This window comes from Egretta garzetta, unplaced genomic scaffold (assembly GCF_000687185.1).
Source record: "Egretta garzetta isolate BGI_Z169 unplaced genomic scaffold, ASM68718v1 scaffold215, whole genome shotgun sequence".
Taxonomy (NCBI): Eukaryota; Metazoa; Chordata; class Aves; order Pelecaniformes; family Ardeidae; genus Egretta; species Egretta garzetta.
This window is the reverse complement of record NW_009259719.1, coordinates 763,394-790,092: the sequence shown is the minus strand read 5'-3', so window position 1 is coordinate 790,092 and position 26,699 is coordinate 763,394. Positions and strand designations below refer to the sequence as shown.

Sequence of the window (26,699 nt, the reverse complement as noted above, 5' to 3'; positions counted from 1 at the left end):
GAGCGGATGGCGAATGTGGGAGAGGGAATGAGCTTTAATTCTAACCTGAAACATGGGGCTGCAAAAGGCTGCTCTTGGTTAGGAAACACCAGTTTTCCTGAAGCCCTGTTAAAATCATGTTGTCCAACCCTGAATGGATGAGAAAGAAACGAGCAAGAAGTTCTACTTGACAAGTTTGAACTAGAAACAGGCGGAGCCATGGCAAGAAAAAACAACCCTTAAATCCACAGCATTACCTTTTTTTAACCACTTTATTTGTGTGTATGTTTCTATAAACATTTTAACTACTGGACATTTCATAAACTGTAAAAACAAACCTTCCTACCCGAAAATGCCATCAGTCCAGCTTGTCAGTCAGACATTAGTGACACTGCCAGGGCAGGTAGGTGGTGTCCTTAGATAACCTCCCACTGGGCGTGAGCCAGCAAGGAGCTCACTGCATCAGATCCTGAGCGTCTGAGCGATGGAGAGAAGCCAAGTTTAAAGACCTGATTGCTCTCCTCCTCCAGGGACGCGACGAGAGAGAAAAGGGGGGCGAATAAAAAATTTCCCTTGATGGGAAGTCAGAGACCGATGAAGAGGTTGCGACATCCGCTTGCAGAATCGGATGCAGTGACCTCGGCAGGCTTTGCTGGCCATGTTGGTGCTAGAGACTCAAACCGATCAAAATGCTCACTCATCACAAATGGCCCAAAATCTCCTTCACGCCTTGTTTGCCGGGCACAGGTGTGAGCAGTGGGCACTGCTTAAAACCGGCTTGCTCACTTGCGAGGGCGCAAGTCTGTGGGTGCTGATTCCTGGGGGCGGGTGAGCCCAGCTGTAAGGCACGACGGGGAGGAGAGATGGGGCGTTGGGGGCGGCAAGGGAGGCCCAATCCAGCCAGGTGACTCAGCGCTCATCGCCAAGTACCCCGTTGTCCAAGAGGAAAGCACTGTGTTGCACAAATAATGTGGAGCAACGCATGGTCTCTCAGTTCCCCAGGTTCATGTCTGCACCATGGACAAGCCAAACCAGGCGGAAACAGACGGCCAGGAATCCGGTGCCCAGGAGATCCCCCAGGGCAGTGAGGTAGGGGATGGAGAAATTATCCGGATCCAGCGCCTTCCTCCACATCAGGCGCACAATTAGGTCAGCCACGTAGAGCAGGATTCCCACCTGAGGAGAGGCAAGATAGGCCCTGCTGTGAGGCAGCAAGAAGGCAACACACAGCTTCCCGCTGCTCACAGCCAAAATGACGTGGCCGTGGCCAAGATACCAGAGCGAACAGGGATCAACAAGAGTTAACGCCTTTCCCAGAGAACCGCTGTTTCTCTGCAGGATGGAGCTGCACTGGAATGGGAGCAGCTGGCTCCTGCCCTCAGGCATCGGCCACGGTGCCATGGCCCAGTGCTGCCAGCCACAAGTGTGGGGACCATGTTTGAACTGCTCACCAGCATCATGTGGCCCAAAATGGGAGTCTGGCCACACCAAAAGCATCTCCCAAAGGTACTGTTCCCACTTCCCATGCCATGAATGAGAGTGCTCCCATTCACTCCACCAGAAACAGGGCTGCTGCGAATATGCAGGCAGCCCCAAAGGATAAGTTTGTAGCCAGATTTTTTCTCTTCATCCTTCTTTTTTCCGTTAGAAATTCAGATCACGTCTACTTTGTTTTTCCTAAAAGTCTCAGTGGACAACTGGAGTTTGAGGCAGTTTTTACATCAAAGTTATCCCAAGCAGCACTGATGTTAAAAAAAGAAAAGAATTTTTTTTTTAATCTCAACAGTTTTAAAATCTTTGTTGTGATTTCTTTTAATTCCTATTTCATTCCCAATTCTGATAAACAGATGGAGGAAAAAAATACTTTGGGTAAAGATTAAAGACTGTCTAGTTAATTGAATTAAGAAGGGAGAGAGACTTTGCACCCCACATCTGTGGTCCCTCCATGGGAGCCGGCAGCACAACAGGAACCAAAGCCAGAGGCAGCATTTCTAAAGGTGAAAACTGCAGGGTGGGTGGGGGGGAGAGGAAGGAGGAGAGATGGGGGAAGCAAATTAAATAACAGAATCACAGAAACTAAAGCTGGATGGAAACTCAAAGAGCTGTATATAGATCATTCCTCTGCTTCAATACAGGATCAAATATGCCCACATCTTTCCTGACAGTCGTTTGTTTAACCTATGCTAAACAACCCTCAAAGATGGAGATGCCACACTCTAAGCAATCGGTCCCATGGCTTTTTTTTTTTATGTTCTTGTTTTTCCCAAGGTCTAACATAAATCTGCCTTTTTCCATTTGAAACCCACGATTTCATGTTTCATTCCTAGTGACCACAGAGAAAATGTTATTCTGTCCCTCCCTACAGAAACTTGGTAGTTTAAAGGCTGTTAACCAGATTCTTCTCAAGCCTCTCTTCTTTGGACTAGCTAACCCCACTCCATTCAATCACTCCTCCGAGGTCATGTTTTCTAGGCCTCTGATCTTTCTCTTTGGGCTTACTACAGCTGACCCAAACTTCCCCCTCTCTTTCTTTCTGTCTGTCTTTATAAAGTATAATGGAGGGGAAGAAAGAACCAGGGTGAGTGTATTCTCCTCTGCTGCCCTCCATGGGAATCTTTCGGGGTCAGTGGCGTTGCTGGGATTCTGCTCTTTATGCTGTCATTTATTCTGCGTATTTTCATGCCTGGCTCTGGTTGAGGAGTTACCTCAATGCATAAAGAGAAGAATAAATATTTTCCTTTACAGCTACGGCTGTGCTGCTGGGCTTAGGGTTGTGCAAAGGTCAACAAAAAATGATTGTTTACACACACAAGGAATTCACCCCCAGACACGAGGCTGCTTGTAAGGCAAAGCGAGAAGTCAGCTACCTCACCCTGCAAATTAATGAATCACTGATCTAAAAGGGCAAGTGAAGTCAGAGCCTCTGTGAGTTCAAGCAACAGCCACATGCATTTCTGAGTGAGATGACAAAGTTTACAAGGCAGGCAAAACAGTGAAAGGGAACAGGCAGAACAAATTGGATGAACTGCCCATGGCCTACCCAGAACTTTTACTTTTGAAGATGAACTTCTCAGGCCTGGGTTTTCCCTTTGCTTTCGACCCATATGACCCTGCCTAGGGGGATCCCTAGGTCTTCACCATAATATGCAAAACTGGTTTCCAAAATGAGTGGGCAAACCTGCTGGCCTGGGTTCACAGCCTCTCACTTGCCCCTTATTGGGATGACCAGTGCTAGTCTAGAAATACTTGGAGCTTAGAGACTCAAGGAGTGAACATGGTAAAACAAGGTACCACGTACAGCAAGAGGTACCTCCTTGCTAAGTGTGTGTCTGCACACTTACTGCAGCTCAGCGGATGATGATAACTTGTTCCTCATCTCATGCCTGGTCCCTCCCTCACCCTTAAGGGCAGTTGCGCTCACGTGGGAAACCAGACCCTGGCAATTTGGGTGAAGTATTACTGGATCTACAGAAGATACATGATGCTTGGTAGGAAGCACACCTGAAATGACTGGAAACATGGGCTGCTGTTGGAAGTTTTACCATGCCTCCTGTTTAGCCTGGAGACTGCTTTGTTTTCACTGTATCTGAGAGGTTCCTCTTGGATGAGAGCTTGGGGTTTACCTGCAGCAAAGCAGCAGTCAGATAGAACATCACAAAGGTGAAGGACAGAGACGTGTGGCCTCCCTGCAGCAGATGGATGGTGTAGAGGAACACGAGGTGCCCTGGGATAACCAGGAAGAACAGGACTCGGGCTGACTTGGAATTCACCTCTGCAGAGGAGACAGACAGAAACAGCGATGACAGCGGCTGCAGTCGATGGAGGGAGAACAGGACGCAGCTGCATATTTTAATGCATAGACTTGGGGCTGTCCCCTCCCACCAACCACATTGCTAACGCCTTTTCTAGACCACGCAGCAATCTGGAGCATCTGCAGTATCAGCCCAGAAGCTTTGTCTAGCACTGAAACTACGTGCCAAAGACATGCTCTGTGCTGATCCACTCCACTTCTACCAAACACTCCTCTCAGCTGCTCTCTGCCTCCCACTGCTTCTGTTCTGCCTTGCTGCAATGCACTTTCCCAGTTTTTAGTTTGTTTTAGCAGTAACTCCCAACCTAGCAGGGAAAATAAAGAGGAACCTGCAATCTAAAAAGACAACAGACCCAAATCCAGTTTTGCTGATGCTTAGGTTTATCTATTGTTGAAGATGGAGGAGTTGCTGATTTTCAGCAAAGATGCATTATCCACCCCTCTGCCCACAGGTGATGGTTCTAGGCTGGCCATGGTTAAAATGACCTTCTATATTAGATCAAACCTGAGATTCTTTTTCAATTACTTTCTTTAGTGCTCCTTGAAGGCCAGTTTCTTTGCAAGCCAGTGAGCAAGTATACCACAAGCTTTTTTCCAAGCTGCCCACTGCAGAGATGCTTCCTCTCCAATCAGAGTATCTTCCCTGTAAGGGGGAAAGGGAGTTCTGCCTCTGAAACCCACATAGTCCTTCACCAACCAGTCTTGGTAAAGGAGCTATTTGTGATGACAGGCCTTGAGACATGGACACCTAGGGTTCAAGGTCTACCTGAGGAGAAGAATGTGGTGCATGGGTTTGGCCAATTCTGCCTCATCTTGTATGGCAAAACTCCAGGCATGCTCCAGAAGTGCAGGAATGTGGAAATACGGCTGGCCTGGATGGCGACCAAATTCCCTCCAACACCTATGAGGACAAAACACAGAAAACCTGTAAACCACCTTCACTGCAGCAGGAAACACCTAGCCCAAGGTGAGTCGATCTGCATTCACTTACAAGCTCACTGAGAGCAGCAGTGAGAGAAAGAGAAAACCTGGTCCCGCATGTCATGGTGATGCTGCACCATTCACTTGGCAGGAACAGCTCTTAAAAATCAGGAAGGCTCCAGTGACCGCCTCCTTTTGACTGCTTTATTGGAAACATTTTCCCTTGCTTCCCAGCACCGGCTGTAAATGCCACGTGGCCTCTGAAGATGATGTAACTGCACCTGGTTTGACGCAGCCTGTGAGCAACACCTGGGGAAAGCAGCGCAGGCGATGGCAGATGCTGCTCATGGCCACTTCTTGGATATACTCATCCAGAGAGCCGTTATTGTTTAAAAGACAACAAACATCACAGAAAGCGATTATATGTCTGTCTGAAGGCCTCTAACACACTTGTTAAATGAGAAGGAATCATATGAGAATGAATCAGAGCCCAAATACGTTAGCTAATTAAAAGGCAATTAATTCCTTCCAGACTGATTAATTCTAGCAAACATGAGAAAGCAGCTATGTTTTCCAGCAGAAAATAGAGGGATGATGATCTATGGAGCAAACCTCCACCACCCTGAGTATTTGCAGGGTAGAAATGCCACAGAAGAGATAACAGTGAGCCAGATCCTACAGGCTTCTCATGTTTTACCTTCCTTGAAGAAGGAAATGCTCCATCATTAAACGTGAGACTTGCCAGAGCAGAATCAAAGTGAAATACTAAGACTAGCTCAGCATAGTTCAAGATGGGAGCATTCTGAATCGTGCACTGCCATGCTTTGCAGGACAAGTGAGGAGCTACCTGTGCAAAAACACGGAGCACTGAGTAACTCTGCCACCAGCTCTGCCAAACAGGTCGCCCACCCCCACAGAGCAATGTCTGGGTCAATCATTGTTCATCTAAATTGTTGTTGACGTACTTTCCTAATCAGGCTCTTGGGCTGACCATGCTGGAAAGACTATGTCAGCAAGGTGGCTCTCTGTATGCAGATCCAGTAAAGTGACAGCTGGGTGACTCCCTCTGACACTGCAAGAGGACGCCACGCTTTGAGGGTGGCATGAGACCAAGCCTGCCCTAGAATGTGGGTTTCCCCTGGAATGGGCCTGGCCTGCAAGAACATTACAGTAACAGAAAAATAACCCAGTGGATCCTCAGAGATGCCAGGATCCCCAGCAGTTTGTACTCGTATGTGTGTGTATAAAGGTACTGTGAGGCTTCAGACGAATATAAATACACACACAAAAGATGTTGAGAGATATATACTAAAAATCCCTACATATAATCCATATATATAATAGGCTTTATACATACACACACACGTATCTGATCTTAATAGATTAATCTTTATCAACAATCTGTATAGGGGATGATTGCACAGCTCAAATTGCTGAGTGGAGAAAGACAGGGAAAATGGATTTATTGTGACATCCTTAGTACGTTTGATGTTACGAAAGTAAAGGTGACAACGTAACTCTTGGAGACAACCATAAAATGCTGTTAACCTTTCCCACAGCTCTGCCAGTATTTTTCAGCCCTGCCTGCTACTTTGCTCCAGAGACGCTTCAAGATACAAGTAAGTAGGGATGTAATGGGGACCAGTAGCTTCACTTCCACTCGTGATGGCAGCAGGGACATGAACACAGATCTCTGTGTAGGGGCAACAGTGGATAACATAAGCCCTGGCGGAGGAGGGGGAGGTATAAATAAAAGCATGCATATAACCCCCCCTACCCAACATACCATTAATCACAGGTGTGAAAACTGCCATGCCTTGAAAGTTTGGGTCAGTTACAGTTTTGTCCAAGATGAGCCCACCAATGCTGTTAAAAAAGGACAGGCAATGAGGGTGGATCAATCTCTCTTCCCAGGGCAATTCCTACGCTATGAAAATAGCACACTGAGTTACTGAGTTACTGCTTCTTTCCCATTGCCAGGGATGGACTATTCCCCATTTACTCCTTTTACAGCTCAGTTTTCATCAACAGATGGCCTTAGAGTTTTTGTTAATGGCGTAGTGAGATCAGGAAGACATCCTTGCCCACTCTTGAGCAAAACTGACAGTAGCCAGGGAAGCTTTATCACCCTCCCCAAAAGTTTTACTCCACTTCTATACTGGTCTTAGCAGTTTTTTAAAAATTCTTCCCCAGATCTCGGCTGGGTCTGAAAGATACACCACAGGAGGAATGAACTACTTGGCTCTACATTCACCAGTCTGCTGTCTTAACAGCTGGGTAAAAGTGAGGTTGAAATCTGAATCTGTGATGGTCATCTTCTCCCTTTTAGGTTTCCTAGCTTGCACCCACATGGTGCATAGATGTGCAAGTGAGACTTAAAACGATGACTTGCTTTTTTCCAGTTATTTGGGGGTTCCTTATCTGCTATCGCATGGCCTGTTGGGGAGCCACCAAAGGCTGAGAAGCACTGGACAAATACCCTTCTGCTGTCCCTTCCAGTTTCACTCTTGATGGCTTTCTAAATGAGCACAGGGTCTCTCTGCAGCGTGCATACGTGAGTGGGCTCAGAGGCAGTTCCTCGGTTTACCTGCTGATGCTCATTGCAACAATGACCGGCTGCCATCCAGATTTCAGGACTTCGGCAAGGGAAGGGCTTTGCTTGGCGATAGCAACCCAGAGAGGGATCATGACAATGAAGACAACACAGATCAGAGGAGAAAGATATTTCATATCTGGCAAGGAAAAGAAATCTAGAATTAAATGTCCATGGCTTCACTGGTTGCTAAAATGGTATTGCACAAAGTCTGGAAGAAAGGCAGCACGGCTCTCGCTCAGACTGAGTTACATTAGTAGAAAAATCACATGAACCAAGATATTCCCCACACAACCACCTCACTCTGCCACAGAAATCCATAATTAAACCCTGAAACTTACTGCTAGGGGATGTTATTTGAAAATCAGCAGGATTCAAAGCAAGTTATATTTGAAGATGAGCAAGTCTCCAATTCCATCTCCAACTAAGCAAGACAAAAAGTTACAAAATTTCTAGCTTCAGGGTAAAAATCAAACAGCAGGGCAAGGGGGAAACTCCTGTGTGCAGGCTGTATCACACTTCTGACAGACACCTCATGCCTTCACCTAAAACAATAGGTAATAGGTACTTCTGGTGGCAAGCTAGCAGAATTGCTGAGCAGCTGGCCTGCTCCATAGGAACAAATGCTCTCTTGCATGTATAAGCCAGTTAAGATCCAGGGTTTCTTTCGTCCTAGTTTACATGCATTTCCATTAGGTGCTTTTTCCATTCGGTAGGGACATAACCTTGAAGTGACCTTTAGAAACAAAGGAATTAAAAAATAAGTAGATGTGCAGCACTAAAGGAAAATAAATATGACTCAGAAGCATGAGAAACACCTTCAAGCAATGGGGATGATGCCAATCCTTTTGATATAAAAATGCTTCTTCAACAAAGCTCTCCATCTGGTCTCTGTGTTGGGGCCAGAGCCAGCGGGTTGTAACGCAGACTTTGCAGGTAATCTGGGAGATGAAGCAGGCTCAAAGTGTGCATTTTTCAAAATGACATTGCCAGGGCCTCAGGCTACCTGGATAAGATAGAGCTGATGTGATGACGGTATCTTCCATGAGCCAAGGGCTCTTACACGAAGAGGGGCACTCTTTACGGGTGGCTTTAGTGACTGAAATGCAACCACTTCTGGGGTGTAAATAGCTGCTGTTTTGTCAGTGCAGTTTACCACCTGGAGTCATTTAGGAAGGATGGGTTGTACGACAGATTTAGACTTAGACTTAGCTGCTGCACTGGATCTTCCCCTCCCGCCCCCACCACGTTGTTATTTTGGGCAATTAATTCCTTCTTAAATAATGCAGACACAGAGCACTGGAATCTATCAAACCTTATCAAAGCCCACAGAAAGACTCCTGGTAGAATGGATGGACTTCAGTCTCCACATTCCAGTTCTGCCACATTCTCTCACATACAGCCCATAAGCAGGCTGCAACCCTTTGGCACAGTTTGTATCTCCATTATGCAGGGCTGGGAAGGACCAGAGTCAATTTTTAAAAAATTTAGTATCTTCATTGGCAAAAGGGTATTCCACAGAATGAGGTGGTGCTGCATCAAATGGCGCATAGTACTCCAAACTTTAGAGACTCGCCAGTATTTTTGAAGGACACATTTTGGTAGCACCTAGAAGTTGTCACAGCATGACCTGTCCCTTAACTACACACTGGGGAGGGAAATTGATTTATTCAACCAACATCAACAGTGCCTTCCTCCTCCCTGCTTCGCTTCAGGCTCCCAATGACTAGGTGTCTGTGCGCTGAGTATTTTCCATCTCAAGAGGCTACTTAAACTACTCTGAAAACATCATAAATGCTCTCGGGTCACAACCACAGAGGTTATCGTGTTGTTCTGCCATGTGCTCCCTGGGAGATAGTATCAGAGGTGTAGCGATTGAAAGACAAACTAGCATTGCAGAGGCAGGTGTGATGGTGTCATGGAAAAAACCTATTAAAAATGCACCTCTGAAACTCAAGGAGGGCTGGACAGAAGCAATTCGTAGGCCTCTCCCTGCGACGTGTATTCCTTCTCTCCCTCACTTGCTGGCATATGGAACGAGTTATGCAAACTGAGAACAGCTGCCTTGCTGCTTCTGCTCACAGTCTGAAGCAACAGTTTGGGATTCAAATGGTATTGAGTTTGCTGGTTTTTTTTTTATTTTCCTGTTTCTGTTCCAGGTTAGGCTCACGGTAAATAGCCTAGCACTTTACAAGCAACAGTCAGGCATATATCACCAAGCTGCAACATGTTTTGTGCTTTTCAATGTCAACAGGTGCCCAAGTCTTTGCCAAGCAGCAGCACAGCTAACCCCATAGCCACAACTCCTACTCACAGCCCTGTGAGCATAAAACAATACAGCACTGCCTCCCTCCCTCCAAGATGATAATACCTTGTTCATCCACGACTCTCCACATGAGAAGATACAAGAATATTTTACAAATGCCAAAACCCTGAAATAGCTTTGTGAGGAAGGACCTGCTATTACCCATGTACAGAAAGTAGTTATGCTTGGCTAGCAACAGATGCAGGAATGGAGTCAGTGTCACATATGTCAACCTTCTGTTCCAAAGCTATGCAATACACATTGGTCATTTCTTTGACAAATCCCAGTTGTGTTTCTTAGGCTCTGCTTTCCAGTTTGCTACTAAAAGAGAGCCTGGATAAAGCCTCTTTGGTAATTTTTCTACCCCAGTGGCATGACAGCCTCCACGCTGAAACATCCCAGAAATGGGTAAGCACCCTGCAATAATTTCACAAGGATTCACCCCTCCCTTGCTGAGCTGCAAATCCCTGCTAAACACTGTACCTATGTATTTGAAGAGTGTACTGCTGATTCCTGCCAGCAGGGAAAGGGTTATCAAGTCTCCAAGGCTTGCTGCTATGGGTGTGGCGACATTGTCTGGATTGATCCCAACTTTCCTTGCTCCGATGATCACACCAATCATCACCAGACCTAGAGAAGACACAGAGCAGGCATCAGAGAATGCATCCTGCTGGATTTCACTCCAGAGCTGCTGTTCTGGTTCCCAGAGGGACGCAGGGTCTGGGAAAAGCAAGGAGCAAATTGCCCGTAGCGGTACCACGCAGTTGGAGATTGGACATCCCCAGGAATTTGTCCTCTTGCTTTCACCAACCTGAAGGGCATGACTCTGCCCTTATGAACTGCACCAAAGGCCCAGAGGCACACAAGCAAATTCCAGGGATCAAAGGAGATACCAGCAGGCAGCCCAAATGTAGGAGCTCCCCTCCTGAGCAGCCTAATCTTTGCTGCCTTGAAACAGGACCAGGCACGAAGCACACTCATAGATAAGCACACAGCAGGCATGCGGCAGCCTCCTGGTGCCATCCTCTGCTCTGGATTCCACAGCACAAAGATATTTTCCATATTAGACCAAAATTTCTCTGAGTTTGAATCACCAAGGAACAACGAGCTTCCTTACAGTAGCCTGAATTAGCTTTTCAGCCCAGCCATCAGACTGACCCTTCACGTCCCAGAGTCTTTGGGGCTGCTTTAATTTGCACTGGGTGGATGTTGATGCAGTGAGCAGCTTCTGAGTCGAGGGGTTATGGAGGTGGCCCACATCACCTCTCTTTCCTTGTCCTCTGAGCTGCACCTGGAAAACTCAGCTGCTTTTCAGCATGGTTGGAGAGGAGGGAAATTTCGCTTGCCCAGCAAAATTAAGAAGCACAAACCCCAAACCCTGATGAACGTATGGGAATCCCTCCACCATCAGATCTCTCGCAGGCCTGTGGAAAAGCCACCTGGAATAAACCCTGCCTGGCCAGCCTCCACTGCTGGGTGACTAGCAAGGGCGGCCTTTAGGCAAGACACGTGACATCTCTTCAGATTCCTTCCATGGCTGACAGGATGCACCAAAGGAAGCCTAAGAAATGGTGGTTCTCTCCAGCTCACAACCTCCCTGTGCCTGTTCGCACAGGCCCATCGAGGGTGAACGTGCACAGGAGCATTGGCTCTCCCCTGAATGCCACGTGTGCACCTTCCCTGGTACGACATCCCTTATACAGAAATACATCCTCACACAACATGGCGCTCTCCCCAACAGCCCTCCCAGGCACCCACGCTCCCCTCCCCACAGCACAGTTCATGCTGCTTCCCTCCCTGTTCATAAAAATAGCAGCTTCCCGTTGTGCACACCCACACACAGGCTGCCTGTGACCATGTCCAGGGACAAAACTAAGGCTGGTTGAAAGCCTGTGTCAGTACAGCAGCAAAGCCTCTCTGTATCACACTGAGCAGGGAGATTGAAGGGAAGAGTTTAATGAAAGCTGCGCTGCTGTTTTTGTCTTTTAACAACTGCCTTATCCCATGTTTTTCATCAAAGGCATCTACAATCACCCTTTGACTTCAGCTTCAGGATATGCATTTGGTCTAACTTGTCTCTTTCATTTTGAAAACTTGCTGTATCCAACTCTGCCAGCTCCCTCTATTCAGGGTATCATGCTGCCCTCGCATGGCAGACCTACAAACTGATCATCTTCAGGCAACACAGAGCAGCTCCTACCCGTCCTCCCTGTTTCCCTTGCAAGGGGAATAGCCAGGGGAGCGGAGTGCCTGGCTCAGAGCTCACAGCAGGCAAGCACAGGGCTGGCCGCAATCCTCCCCAGGGCACTGGGTGACCCAAGTCCATCTCGAGCGTGGTCTGAAGTTGTCTGCTAACAGATGCTCAATAGCCTGCTTTGTGCATGGCGTTAGTTCACTCTCCTCTAGAAAAGGGCCAGTGTAGATGGCTAACGGGTCACCCAGGACACAAGGAGAAAGTGTGTGTGCACGTGTGTTTATACCCATGCATAGCGTGTGGCATTTTTCGCGTGTCAGGTGAAGTGGAACATTTTGTTTGCTCTGTGGATGCTGAGAGCCCAGCAAAGAGATCCTGTGAGAAGACAAGCAAAGGCAGCATGCAGAAGGGGAAAGCAGAAGACATAGGACTAATGCTTCCTGCATCGCTCCTCCCTATGCCAGACCAAAGGGCCTCCCTGGCAGAAGGGACAGTTTTCTTCCACAACTGAGTGCTGCATGTTTGATCTGAGGAACGAAAACAACTCACCAAGGGAAAGTGCAGCTATGAAGGCCGTGGTCACACTGCTGGCACACAGCACGGCAGCCTGGCTCAGCTCCACAGAGCCCTTGGAGATGGCTCCGAGGATCACAGCAGCAACAGCAGCCAGAAGTCCCACCACGGTGGCTTGGACCTGGGGGCCAAAAGAGTGAGCGGTGAGCAGTCATCTGCATCTGCTCCCAGGCAGTCCTGGCTCCATGCAACTGCAGAATTTCCACACAGCTAAGCCTTGCAGAGATGCTGATTGCTTATGTATTTAAGCAGCATCCCTGTAAGGCTCCACTACATTAAAAAAAAAAAAAATCCTGACGAAGTTTAGAGAAAAGTCTGGAGGCCTGCAAAGGGCAGATAACATTTCAGCAATGGACACAGAGTCCATCTGCAAAGGAATAGCCCTGGTCAACACAAAAATGGGCTCCCCATCAACACAACCCTCCTAGCAAGCTGAAAGCTGTGGAAGGAGATAAGGGAAAGCACACAGACACATGTTGCAAGCCCTGTGGCCTTGCCATGTGCAACTTCTAGGCTGGTTGCTGGATTTTAACAAGCAGAAAGAGCTACAAGAGTCACATTTCTCCCATCTCTCCCCTCCTGCCCAAGGCTGATTCCCAAACACTGCCAGTAAATGATGAGCTTTATTTAGGGGCTGTTGTGAAACAGGGATTGTGCTGCAGCTCCCCCCGAAAACTGAGGTTTTTTCATTATTTCAATTTGTCCACAAAGGCAATGAATGTCTAGATGTGTTCTGCAGCTAAACTACAAGCTGTGGGGCCATACAAAGCTTTACTGGAGGTCACGTCCTGGGTTCTGCTTGGCTCTGTTAAGAATACCTGTCCCAAATCAACAGCTCAGGATTCGGCAGTGCTGGGAACAGATGCTCTTGGGCTGCAGCACTGCAAAAGAAAAGCGCCTTTTTCCACTCCCAGTTGAAGTGACTCACCTGGATAAGGGCTAAATTGCAGGTGGCCATTTTCCATTGCTTCTGGGCATCATCCATCTGTCCAGTGTTAGCCTAGGAGCCAAGAGAGACACCCTGAAAACCTGATCCTGTGGTGCAGGTGGCTGCTGAAGGCAGTTTCACCTGGTCCCTGTGGGAAAGGGGCTGCTAAAGCCAGAGAGAGGTGAGCACAGGCCAGCATCTCCAGCCTTCCCTGCAATTCCTTCTTGACACATCTCCATCATGCTCCAGCCCAGTATCCCAGGGGTATCAGAGGCTCACAAGGAGGTGCAGAGGCAGTGCAGGACACCCAGCTAAAGGTGGAGTGGGCACACAGAGACCAAAAGATGAATAAATTAAACCATTTTTCCTCTTTCATTCCCCCTAAATTGCTCTGTTAAGCTCAAATTTCTCCCGAGACATGCAATACAAACAGCCCAAAGTAAACAAAACTGCTTAGGGAGAGAAGGGAAATCAAAGCTAGAGTAGCAAAAGCTACTGCAGGTCCCAAGAAGCCTTGGTCTGCTCCCCCCAGGGTAGAATAGCTGGGAAGTCCTGGGTCTCTCAGGAATCGATACCCACAGAAAAGCAATCCAATACTGAAGCTGACAGCTGTGGAGCCCTGGCTTTGTCTCCTTCATGTGTCACAGGGCCCCAAATAATCTGCAACTGGCCACCCAGGGATTAATTCACCTTCAAAGCGCAGATTGAAATTCTCTGTTCCAGTTACAAAATGAGGGCAAACACATTATTTTAACACTCACACCCCACTAGTTTCTACTTAGCAGAAAAGGGCATGTCTCATACACACAGCGTGGTTATATAAAAGCAGAATCTCCTGATGCCTCCTGCTAATCCCCCCCTCCCCACACACACGCCACCACCACCATGTTAACACTCACAGCAGTAGAGAGCCTGGATGCCAGAGTCATCTCCAGATTACCCTTCAGGCCAACCAAGGCAGGAACCAGGATAAAAACTTCCGTAATTGTCCGAAACACTTCCCAGTGCTGGAAGAAAACAAAGGCAACGACCTCAGTTTGTGATGCTGACCAGTCCAAGGCTGTTGTTTCAAAGGGGAGTGGGTTTCCACCTCAACACCTGCTCTAGAGGTGTCTGCTATGCACATGGGGGCATATGCTGGGCTGCTTGCATTTTGGGGGTGAAGGAAGCAACTTTTAGCTTGCAATCGTCTTTCTGACCTCATGCACAGCAAAGCACTATCCTAACAGGGAAGGAACTTTCTTCCTGAGGGCAGCAGAAGATTTTGGAAAGCCACAAATTAAAATGTGCCTTTAGCATTAGCCAAGAACAACACAAAAAATAATTAGGGTTCACAAGCCAAATGTCCAGTCTCCTAAGAATAAACACAAAGATCTGGAAACGATCTAACAACAAAAGGTTGTGTCTGTCTTTTTTTACCAAACTTCTAACTAAGCATCTAAGACTGGTGGTGGGAGGGAAAGGAGATTTTTGTATCTCTTCTCCACAGGCAGTTCCTAAATCTTCCTGTTACCAAGCATGCTCCCAGCACAGTTGGAAAAAGGACTTTGAATTAAGATATCCCGTAAGCCTGACCTGCTGGGGTTGATTATCACTGCTTCTCTGAAGCTGAACTGTACAAAGCTGTTGAATCAGCTGCAACACTAGAAATTATCTGAAACCTTAAGAAACTTTGTTGATTAACATATGTCTTCTCTAATTTATCTACCACACAGTGCCTTGGAACATAATTCATTCACCCCCTGTGCATTCAAGGATGTTGGCAAAGTCCCGCTGTAGCCAGAGAGGTTCACATCAGGATGAAATCACAGAATGGAGCAGCTCACCGTGAAGTAAAACCAACTAGCCCAACATCTAAGAGCAGGACACAAGAAAAAAGAGTAGCTGCAATGAGTCAGACCAAAAGTCCACCTAACCTATCCTTATCTCCACCAGTAGTCAAACTGAGGTATATAAAGCACGAATCTACAAGTATGACAAGTAGGTGGGAAAATTCTCCTGTGTATTTTCCAGCCTACAACTATCTGCCACAGGGAACTGAGCTGGTGGGGGTTTTCTGCAAACTTACCAGTGTTCAAAGGATTTCTCTTTCAGGTATTCATCCAATCTGCCCCCTCCAACCCATGTGCCACCCCGTGGCAAAAATTTCCATAGTTTAGCTACATGTCATATGAAGGATCAACTTGTTGATTAATTCTCACTTGTCACTGGCTAGTAGCATACGATGGTCCTGAATTCTGGCGCTAGAGCACAAAATGCACAACAGATCCTCTCCCACCTTCTCCACATCCATTGAATTCTATAAACCTGAAAATCCAGGAAGGTAGACAGACTCTGTAAATGTTGACACATTCAGCTGTCAGCCTGTTGGGAAATACATACAGGGTGTAACGGCTCGGTGTTTTGCTCTGGCTGTGCCATGGGAAGCTGTGGGAAGCCAGTGGTGTGGCTCTCTGCTGGGGAGACCTCACAGCTTCCTTCGGAGTCAGGCTGAATGAAAGTAGGGCTGAGCCAGCCCTGAGCACGTGGTGCAAGACACCCCTCAGAGGTGCAGATAACAGGCAAAACATTCCGATCAATATAAAGAAGCAAATTTTCTGGCAGTGGTGACCTGGAAACAGGCATGTTTCAAAATGTTAAAGGTAAGTTACTGTTGAGTAAATAACAGACAACACAAAAATAGTCACCTTGTTTGACACACTACAATTTTGTCTGAATTTGTTAACATGGAACTTAAATACCTGAGAAAAGCTAGGGGTGGACATCTCTTTTAAAGATTCAAATCCCCCTCTCTCCTCTCTCTTTAATTAAGAATAAAGATCCAAACACATCTTTGACACCTTCAAAAGAAAGAGGAGAAAAAACACACTTCATAGTCACAGGGTAAAAAAACCCAATAATTTAAAATACACAGGTGTGCAGACAGTCACATTTAAGACCTTGCATATTTTGCATATAAAAAGACATTAAAAAAAGCAACAGAAAGACTCAACTGTCTGTATTTTCTGTGCATGACACCTTTGGGAAATATGACTTTGTTGTATCAGTGTAAGCTCCAATCCTCATGTTCATGACGAATTTTGCAGGTCTCAAGCCATCATAACAGAAGTTTCAGCATATGAGGCATGATTTTTTGGGACTCTGCCTTACATATAATTATACTGAAAGGCTTTGAACAATTAATAATCACACAACGGTACTAATAAAAAAAGCTGACTTAATTGCCTCCATTTGAGTCTCATTAGTGACTCACCAAGAGCCTAAGGACAGATTCATAATGATTTATGCCACAGTAGCCAGGACTCCATTGTGTTAGAGACTGCAGAAATAGGGAACAAACAGATGATCCCCGTGCCATCGCCCTGCAGGACTATCAGCTGGAGAAGCAGGTGAATGTGGCAGGTTAGAGCTGTGCAGGCAAGGAGCTGCCCGAATGAAGGCATCTGGGTTAAGTCTAGGAAGCATTTCTGTCATTGGAGATGAAAACTGGCCTAGAAGGAATGGAAACATTCCCTGCAGCATTGCAAACCCACACAGGGAGACTGAGCCAGAACGAGACTCACTCCCACTTCATGTCCCCATAATGCAGTTACAGCCCTAAAGCTCAGCTCTGAACTTGGTTACTCCATGATCCACTGCAGCTGGTCCCCACGCCAGTTGGGTCTGTTCATAGGGTCCCATAAAGGAAGAGAGGCTATGATGTACTGAGACAGTCTCCCCAGCTGCAGCCTACCCCCACTGTCCCTCCTTACACTGTTCTCGCAGTCCCAACCATGTCCTGTTACCTCTCCAGGGCATCCATCCTCCCATGGCAGCAGCTAAGAATCATAGAATCATAGAATGTTTTGGGTTGGAAGGGACCCCTAGAGGTCATCTAGTCCAACCCCCCTGCAGTGAGCAGGGACACCGCTAACTAGATCAGGTTGCTCAGAGCCCCGTCCAACCTGGCCTTGAATGTTTCCAGGGATGGGGCCTCCACTACCTCTCTGGGCAACCTGTTCCAGTGTTTCACCACCCTCATTGTAAAGAATTTCTTCCTTATATCCAGTCTAAACCTACCCTGGTTTAGTTTAAAACCATTACCCCTTGTCTTGTCACAGCTGGTCCTACTAAAAAGATTTTCCCCATCTTTCCTATAGGCCCCCTTTAGGTACTGAAAGGCTGCAATCAGGTCTCCCCGCAGCCTTCTCTTCTCCAGGCTGAACAAGCCCAACTCCCTCAGCCTGTCCTCATAGGAGAGGTGCTCCAGCCCTCGGATCATTTTTGTGGCTCTCCTCTGGACCCGCTCCAACACTTCCATGTCCTTCTTGTGCTGAGGGCTCCAGAGCTGGACACAGTACTCTAGGTGAGGTCTCACCAGAAACCTCAGAGGTTTTCCATTGCCCTGAACAAGTCCACAGAAAGATCAAAAGACCCTGGACTATAAAACACAACCCAACTCAAAACCCTATTCAATGCTAATCATCTCAAGGCTTTTATCTACAAAGGAGAAGGATATCTTATGACTATGACTTTTATTTGGACTGCGTCCCACGGCAGAGGTGTGGAAGGGGAGAATGAAAGGGAAGCTTTCCTCCTGAATTCTCTGGTTTGAAATCTGATTGCCCAGTTTCAGTCTGATTCTTCACCTTACTGTAAAAGAGTGGGCCAAACACCAGCAGGGCCCTACAAGGTCTCCAGCAATGCCAGCCAGTCTGGAATCCGGATCAACCAGCCAGCCAAGGATCGCTGAGGCAGAGGCGGAAACATCCAACAAGAAGAGACCCCGTGCCATGCTGCCAGCCCTGCACAGAGACTGCACCATCTGCGCAACCAAGAAGACAAAATGGCAAATGGCTATTTCTTTGGGCATCCTTTTGTTACAGTATGAGACACCCACATTTGAGCCTTAGAGTCAACTGGGCTAGTCAAATCTATCTTGTTGATTTTTTCTTTTTTTTAACAGTAACATGAACAGTTCTTGGTTTCATCCCAGGACAGATCAGAAACTGCTAAAATCCTGCGAAGTTTGATAGGACACAAACAAGCAATTTCCACTTTGTTTTCCTCTTTACAACAACATCAGTCCTGCAAATGAGAGAGCCAGCTGGACTCCCAGCACAGAACCACATTATTTCAAGATATTTTGTATGTAACAAAACAAGGGCAGCACCATTAAACTCATACGTATGCTCTAGATACTATCCTTGAGCTTGCCCATATATTTTCCTGTCAAAGTTATGTACGGAGTTTCCTAAAAATGTTTTGCAGTGACTGCAAATAGGGCAAAGCATTCCTTATCTAGACCATCCCCTGAAAAATGGGCAAATCACAACTCCCGGACTAGAAAAACCTGTAGTTTCAGTAGCGTGAGCCCTTATGATTACTGATATGAGTCTTGGGGTACCTGACCTCAAGCAAACAAACTCAGTCTCAGGTTTTAGTTGGACAAGACAGTGAGTTTCTAGCTCTCACACTGCCAGAAGAAAAGGTGAAAATACGCAGCTCAGAGACAAAAAGGCACAGAAGAATAATCCAAACCTTCAAAGGCTAAGATCTCTGGATTTTCCCAGCTACTGGTTTTGTTTTCAAACATGGGGTTGTTGATACCATGGCAGCTTATCTCACGAATATCTCTCCTATACCAGCTGTGACTCTTGATGAACTAGCTCCCTCCTCTGGGAGCTGAACTCACTAACCCATGGCTTCTATTTCAACATAGTTGGAAACACCTTCACCAAAAAATACACTTCCTATTATTGTGCTTCTTGTGTGACCCCATTTCCAAGAGTCTAGTGAACAAATACGCAAAGTGGACTGCACGCTGGTATTTAAAGGACAGATGCAACGTAGGTGTACATGGCTTGTGTTTTCCCTCAGTTTGGATAGTTACATTTTTGAACAAAGCCCAAACCCTAGCAAGTGTGTTCAATTTTTTTTAGACAAAGACCTCTTGACCTGCCAAGGGTATGGAGTGGGTATGTGCCACGTCTTTGTCCTTCTCTGAGATAACTGCTATTAACATCTTGGGTAGTTTGAGAACTTCTGTAATGCTGCAAGACAGGTCTGTGCTTAAGCACAGCACAAGGTGGAGACGACAAACAGAGAGTGTGTCGCTCCAGTTAACCCTTCTTTGATATTCCTCATATTCCCTTTAATTCTACTTCTCTGCCTTCTTTGTTTCTGCCAATGCAAGAAAAACCAGCAAGGTATTGTCTTTCCAAACACTCAAGTATCCATATTTAGCTCCTGCTGTGGTACTAATGCCAGAGAATCCAATGTACTCTCTAGTGAGCTCAGAGCGCAGGATATATCCTTGGGAAACTCTGCCAGCCTTTTGATTTGTAAATCCACTGGCATGAGATGCCCAAACTAAATCAAATTTTGCATTTCTATTTGTGCCACTGGTACAAAGGCAAGACAGATGGGATAGATTCTGTCTGTGGGCACAATGATGTAAATCCAGCAGCACTCCTTGGAAGTCAATGGAAGTTATTCCAAATTTACACCTACCTCAGAATCTGGCCAAGAAGCACTGAGTTTGTGGGCAATGCTAATCTTTTTATGCTGGCATGCCTCTCATCACAGTATCTAAATGCCTTCTAGACCAAAGATTACATTAGGTTGTTTGCAAAGAACTGAAAGCATAAACTTGCCTTTAAAGCGAGACAGGTAGTTAATAACAACCCTGACCTAGATCTCCTTATCAGCAATTTTTGAAGGAAAGAAATAATATCATGCAATAGGGGAATATGCTGCAGTCTGATCCCAGTTGCTTCACAGCAGTCACCACCAAAGTGTTTAGTCAGATACAGTAAAGGGAGCAGCCAGCCTAACACACTGAGGGCAGTGTCAGGCAGCCTGTCTGGAAGCCACCATCCTAGTTTACAAGGAGCCCATGTACTGATCTAAAGAAGACGGACAATGTCTCTCTAGCACAGGAAAAGCCTACAGCCATCCTGCTGACTGGCTGCTAGGACCACGCACATTAAAAACAAAAATGCACAAACACTCAAGGTCAGTGAATTAGCCCACCCTCTCACTACAAAGTTGCCTAACCACGTGTACCTACTTGAACAACATCCATCAAGAGGCCAGCAGCTACCATGCCCAAGCCAGCCAGGAGGAACGGCACGAAAATCTGGGAGGCAATGGAGAATGAAGTCTCTGGGAAAAATCCACTGGCTGACCTGGTCAACTTGCAGGTGAAACCTCTCAGCTTCTTGCCATGGAAGCACAGTTCCAACTGTAACTGGGTGACCACCATGGTCAAACACCATTACCCCATGCTCAGCAAGGCAAATGGGGGGGATCAGGCCATCACACAGATCCTCCTCGTAGCTCTCTTCAAAGTCGAAAGAAATTTTTTTCCTCAAACTACAGCAATGATGCCAAATCACTTTAGCTTCTTCTCCTCCTAGGAGCACGTCCAGAAGGTTGCCGCAAGGGTATCCTCCAAAACTGATTCAGGTGGGTTGAGTCCAGGTGGCAGCAAACTTGATGGACACTATTTCTCTGATTTATATCCAGGGGGGAATTAAAAAAGAGAAAAGAAGATTGCGGAGATGTCTGTGGACGAATAGAAATGAGCCCACACCCCATTCAGCTCCCACCACCTCAGCAAAAACCAGTAAGACCTGCTCAGGCTACAGCACTGAAAGAGTGACAGGTCATGCAAGAATCCCTCAGCGTGCTCAAACGCACCAGTGTCCTTTCTCCTCAGGTTACATTTCTTGTCAGACTGCGGCTCGCCTTTGATACGATGGTTTAATATGTAAGCCTGCTGTGAACCAGCCCCAGTTCCCTCACTCCTACCATAAGCAACGTTGAACTTTTCTCACTGTCCCAAGGCCGAGGAGGTGGGCAGTTAACAACCAGGATCCGTTTTGCTGTCCTTCAAGGTGAAGAAAAGTCAAGGAAAACAGGAGTCCACACTTCTCATGGCTGACGATATTACGCAGGTCTCATCCCCAGGCAAGTGACGCAGCTAAGCCGTCTGGTGAGAGAAGATCTGCTCTTGTAGACCCCAGCCCCTCCTGTCCCCTCCGTGGTTTCCACAGGATGTAAGTATCGGTCTATGCTAGCTATACCTCTGAATGACTGGCTTTCAGGGGGAAAAAAAAAAATCCAGAGAACCAGCCAATAAGCTTCAAAAGCGAACACCCTTATCTACTGTCATCACTTCAACTTTCTGCTAGTTTGCAAAGGCCAAGATAAGAGTCATAGCCAGAGCTTATTTAAGGTAGCTCCGTAATCTCACTACACCGCAGGCAAGGGAGAGAAAGGGTGAACGTTTCCATGGCACGCTGTGAGCTGGTCTCCCCGTCCTAAAGTGAAACAAAACGCTTCTGCATGCTCCCAGGAAGACACTGTCTTTGAGAGACAGGGTCTCACCCCAGAGCCTCCACGGTCAAACAGCTGACACAAGGTCAAGAACCAGAGCTGCATCATGGCCACATACAGCCAAAGAATTTGTATCCTGCTCAATAAAGACTTCAGCTCAAAGTCATGCGTGTGGGGAAGGGAGTCAGGGTATTCTGTTGGGGCTCCTTTCTAATTATTAATTTGGGCAAACTAATTGGATCAGAGGCTCAAAAAGCTTTAAAAGCACAATTTAGGATGGGAGGGTACAGGATTGGTTTAGTACACTGGCAACTGAGCTTTTTCACTATTCCACAGGTTCAAATCCAGCCATGCCCCAGTGAAGGCAAACAAATGAAAGCGAGTATTCAGTGGTAGGCATGCAAGATACAGGTTTCTCAGTCCAGTTCAAATTCAATGTTTAAATTGCATGGCCTTACTAAACACTTTTTGTACTAATCAACCCCTTCCCTGACACTCTCTGCAGAGAGACATAAAGATTCATGGCTTGTGGACTCTGTCCTTGTGACAGGGTCCCCAGCTTGGAGCTAAATGCATCTGCAGGCTTGGACAGAACAAGACATGTTTTTCCCTTGCAGATAAGTAGGTAACTGAGGAAGCTCTCAGCCATTTGGTCCGTGTGTTTCTTTTGGTCTGAATTCACACAAACCAAAGCATGAAGCCTAATGGGCTCAGATGGCACAGCAGACCTCTCTGCAAGCATGGCAGGGTGGAAAACACACGCTGGCTACAGATGGGAGACTCTGTCTTTTGCTGCTTTCTAGGTTGATATTTTGGTACAGCCCCCAAAGCCTTCTCCACTCCCCACAGGCTTGGTGTGTACGTGTGTCTCTTCCACCTAACAGTGGGCCAGTTAGCTGAAAGCTAGCAAGGGAGTACACGTCAGCTAATATAATTGGAAAAAAAAGCCCACAATAGCTGGAAGAGGGAGGTTAATAAAAATCCTGTAATAACCACACATGACCCAACCTCTTTATACCAGCCAGGAACTGATAAGTGACAGCCTGAAGGCCCAGTTCTGCTTAGAAACTCAGAGGCTTTAAGGAAACAAAGGACAATTTCTGGACAACTACCACAGGTTTTCAAAGGCCTGATAATGTGCGTACCTAGTCCCATATGTCACTGTATCTGCCAACTGGATTGCTGACAGGCAGAGACATTAATGTAAAGGAAATATTAATGAGCCTGAATGACTCAAATGCCATTAAAAACCACAGCCGCAACACATCCTGTACTAAAGCGTCAGCCTGGCAGGGTTTATTAGTTTATCATGCTTCAGTGCTCTCTGTTTCTAAGCAAGCACCATAAAAAGCCCTCAACCGATGAATCAGTATGCAGAGAAGGTAATTGGTTCAGGTGACCTGCATGTGTACACTGGGTCACCTTATTATGCATTTAAGGAGCTCTGATAAAGATCCACAACATATTTGTCAGCAAAGAGATGCATCATATTTTCCTGGCAAAGAGATATACCATATCTGTCTGCAAAGAGATGCATCAGGTTTGAGAAGAAAGAGTGCATTGCTGAACAGAGGGAAAAAGATTTTAACTAGTTGGGGGAAAAAAAAAGCCCCACCTCCTGGCTGCAGCACTCATCATGGCAAAACCCAGGGAGGTACACTGCCGCCCTTCTCTGAACACAAATACACTGTATCCCTATGCTTGCAAACTAGCCAACAGGTAGCATTGCCCTGGAGGAGCCAAAGCAGAAAGAGCCTCTTTGGTGGGCCCTGACCCTGATCTAGGGCCTCCATCCACTGTCACAGTACAAAAAAAGAACAGAAAGATGACAAGTGCCAAAGAACGCAGTTTCAGACGTACCTTATCATCCCTGCAAAGAAGGGACAGGGATACCAGTGAGTGCTCTTACAGCACAGCAGTGTTAGCAACAGACAGCACTATTCTGGCACCTTAGACTCACAGGAGGACGGTGCTTTTCAGGGACCGTACATCCCAGTTGTTGGAGTACTAGCACTCCTGACTCTGCAAGCTCCCTGTCACATCAGGCTGCGTATTCTTGTTTCCTACCTTGCTCCTCTCTTCCCCACTTTAGGAAAGGGCAGAGAAGAGAGCTTATGTAGAGAGACAAGCAGATGGAGAGTGACTGGGGCCCAAAAACTCGCAGCATCTCCTGTTGCTCCAAAGAAACAGCAGTAGCAGCAGGGCAGAGGCCAGGACTGGCTTAGAAAGGAAGGGCGGTTCCTAGCAGCAGCAAGTCCATGAGGAGACACGGTCCATGATCATGCATGAAAAGTCACTGTGCTAATCGCCACAGGCCTGCTTTTCCTATGAGATGTTGCATGGGTTGACTTCCCAGGCTCTAAGCACTGACAGGAAAGCTCTTTGTGAGCTCCTTATTTGCATAGAACAGAAACCAGACTTTTGCAGTTTCAGAAGAGTATGAGGTTTGCTTCACATTAGCAAACATTAAATAATTCACATTGTTTATATTAGTGGTCCAGTCCTTCCTAGAAAAAAAAAAAATACCCTAAGGGAAGAACCTTGAAAGAAAAATATTCCTCCAATGTGATAAACCCATCTGTAACCTATTTCACGCTTTAATATCTCACAACAGGAGGTAACAAGCATTTAGTGTCCGAGATCCATAGGAATAGGCAGGTCTGAAGTCTGAAAAATAAAAATTAAAGTGGCTACTCAAGACTCTCAGAATGGCATCTAAGGAAAGAAAAAGCAGTTTGCCACTGGCTTCTGGATTTGCCTTGGTGTTTTCTGGTCTGACTAGACATTCTGCTGGGTACTGAGTACATGCTAAGGTCAGTTAAGGATACTGTGTCACTCTTAAGCCTTTATAGCTCTTCTAGCTCAGGTTGATCAGCCCAGGGGTAATAGCAAAAGAACACAGCTCCAGATTTGTGAAAGTTGTCAATGCAAGCACAGCAGCTTCAGTATCACTGTATTAGATAGGTCAGGGCAGTCTGGCCCAACAGCTAGCTGGTCAAATAACAAGGGTTAACCAAAAGGCACACAGCAGTGAGAGTCACCTAGAGTGCAAAGACATAGCAATTTATAACCTGGAAATTAACTGCAGCTTTAAACTGTCTAAAATTAGGCAGTCACCACTACCTTAAAGCTCTGTATTGCTGCACCATAGGAGGACAGGTCTGCTCCTGACGGTCACAGACTCAGAAATCAGACTGAAAGAAGACTCAAGGATTTGAGTCATTTGCTACAAGGCATTAGAAAAGGCTGTGGTGCACAGACTGGTCTGGGCTGGTTGTATGAAGGTTAACAGTGCTGGGCTGGCTGGCTCCTTGCACAGTGAAGCAGGGGATGCGGGACTTTCCAGAGCTACATCCAGGAGGGATACAGCTGTACCTACTGCAGGAAAGCGCTGTGCCACCACAGCCCTTGGGGTTGCAGCTCAACCACCCTCTTCCCAGGACCAAGGTGAGATCTTTGCACAGGACCGTACCTTCCTACATAGATGCCTCAGAATCTTTGTGTGCTCTTTAGTACAATATTATCTTTTATCTCCATAGGTGAAAAAGGGCCAAAAGAAGACCACGTGCTGCCTCCTGAGAGCTGCATAGAAGTACATAATGGCTGACTTTGAAGGACATGTTGGCATGTGAAACTGCTGTAAATCCTCCGTTATTTTGCCATTCCCAGAGCAAATCCCCTGCCTCTCAAGAAAAATCCCCCACCTATCCCATGCCAGGTACCTGAGATCAGTTCTTTCCCTTACCTGAACATAATCCAAAACCATGCCTGCCAAGACCATGCCAAGCCCAGCTAGGAGGTATGGCAGGAGCACTTGCAGGCAAATTGCGATGGCTGACTCTTCCCCCAACTTTGCCATGGCTGCTTTCTCCTCAGCCAACAGTTTCTGCTGTGCGTGCAGAGAGACATCCTCTGCCTCCTGGCTGCCGAGTCGGCTCTCTCTGTGTTTACCCTTGCTCTTTGCTTTGTGCCTGGATCGCTCTCCATTCCTAGTCCTGCCCTCTTTTCTTCTCTGCCGAACTTCCTCACCTTTCATGGTGGCTTTCTTGAATCACAGAGTTTTTCTGAAAAACAAAGTCAGAAACAATGAAAAAACAAAAAGAGGCAACAGATGGGTCAGAGACAGGAAACCCTTTAGCATTTTGTCCACTCCACTAACCTGAAGGCAAACTACCACCTACTCCCCAAATCCGAGATGCTCTGCTGACCCAACTACTAGCACTTAGTTTAGCTTCAACTTCGTATAGCGTCAAATCAATCTCCCTTTCTGTAACTGCATCTCTTCCTAGGCGTGTGTCCGTGCTGGAGTGCTTGCTGTGCACCTTGAGAACGCTTAGAAGGATGCAGAAGGTGCTGCACACAGCCTGAATTCTGGACCCACCAGCTCTCACACTGGGAGTCATGAGAACAGATGAGCCCAGCAGAATCCAACCCTTTTTAGGGTCTGACCCCTAGCCATGAAATGGAAGCAGTTCACATCTTAGCATCCTGCAGTCCAGCAAAGGACTGGTACAGGTACATACTATGTGTAATACCTAGCATAGTACAGCTGGCTATCCACCACTCCTTGGTAACAAGAGAATTCTTTGTTCTTTCTAATCTGGATACTTTTTCTACCTTTTGCACCTTAGTTGACATGCATGCACTATGTGACTGATCTACAGAGAAGCTGCCATGACCCCACAACATCTTATAGGAAAAAATAAACATGCAAAATTGTTACCAGTCACCCTTTTCCTGCCATCACAGCTCATCTCTTGATATACTATCAGTCATCCTACCTGCCCCACTGCTGGCCCAGGCAGTTGTCACGAATCTTTCCCCAGCACCTCCAGCCAGCACTCATCCGGGTTAACCGCTGGCAGATGTTCTCTGATGCTCTCATTTTCAAGATGGGCCCCTAACGCCCTAAGTCCCTGCATCACCCCAGGTAGGATCAATCTGCTTCTTGACCAGCATCTGGGGAGCAGAGGGAACTGCCAGGAGGCCCCAATCACAGCTGGGGGGGAGGGAGGAGGGATGGACAAAGCAAAGTCCCTTCTGCGGGAGGAGGAAGCCCGGCCCCCGTTCCCT

At 46.8% G+C, this 26,699-nt stretch overlaps 1 protein-coding gene across 9 annotated transcripts; it reads right to left on the bottom strand.

The window, feature by feature from the left end:
* Positions 1-256: 256 nt before the first annotated feature.
* SLC41A3 (solute carrier family 41 member 3) lies at positions 257-25,662 on the bottom strand. Of its 9 annotated transcripts, none has more exons than XM_009639299.2 (10): positions 25,372-25,662; positions 14,204-14,311; positions 13,305-13,376; positions 12,353-12,497; positions 10,093-10,239; positions 7,299-7,443; positions 6,498-6,577; positions 4,557-4,691; positions 3,603-3,751; positions 257-1,155 (listed from the first exon to the last, which is right to left on the bottom strand). In XM_009639299.2, exons 1-10 carry the CDS (start codon positions 25,660-25,662, stop codon positions 970-972), a joined length of 1,458 nt encoding a protein of 485 aa, XP_009637594.1. In that variant the 3' UTR covers positions 257-969. The 9 variants fall into 9 exon arrangements, 8 of the variants coding, with proteins under 8 accessions (XP_009637594.1, XP_009637596.1, XP_035750656.1 ...); XM_009639301.2 differs by lacking the exon at positions 25,372-25,662 and adding an exon at positions 20,356-21,361; XM_035894763.1 differs by lacking the exons at positions 6,498-6,577; positions 25,372-25,662 and adding exons at positions 20,356-20,798; positions 20,988-21,361 and having other exon boundaries at positions 3,481-3,751.
* Positions 25,663-26,699: the final 1,037 nt, after the last annotated feature.

Coding starts and splice junctions, on each gene's coding strand:
- SLC41A3 (XM_009639299.2), bottom strand. CDS start 25,662: ATGAAAGGTGAGGAAGTTCGGCAGAGAAGAAAAGAGGGCAGGACTAGG. Junction 12,498..13,304: donor GCAATTTAGCCCTTATCCAG/GTGAGTCACTTC, acceptor TTTGGCCCCCAG/GTCCAAGCCACCGTGGTGGG. Junction 10,240..12,352: donor CATAGCTGCACTTTCCCTTG/GTGAGTTGTTTT, acceptor TGTCTTCTCTAG/GTCTGGTGATGATTGGTGTG.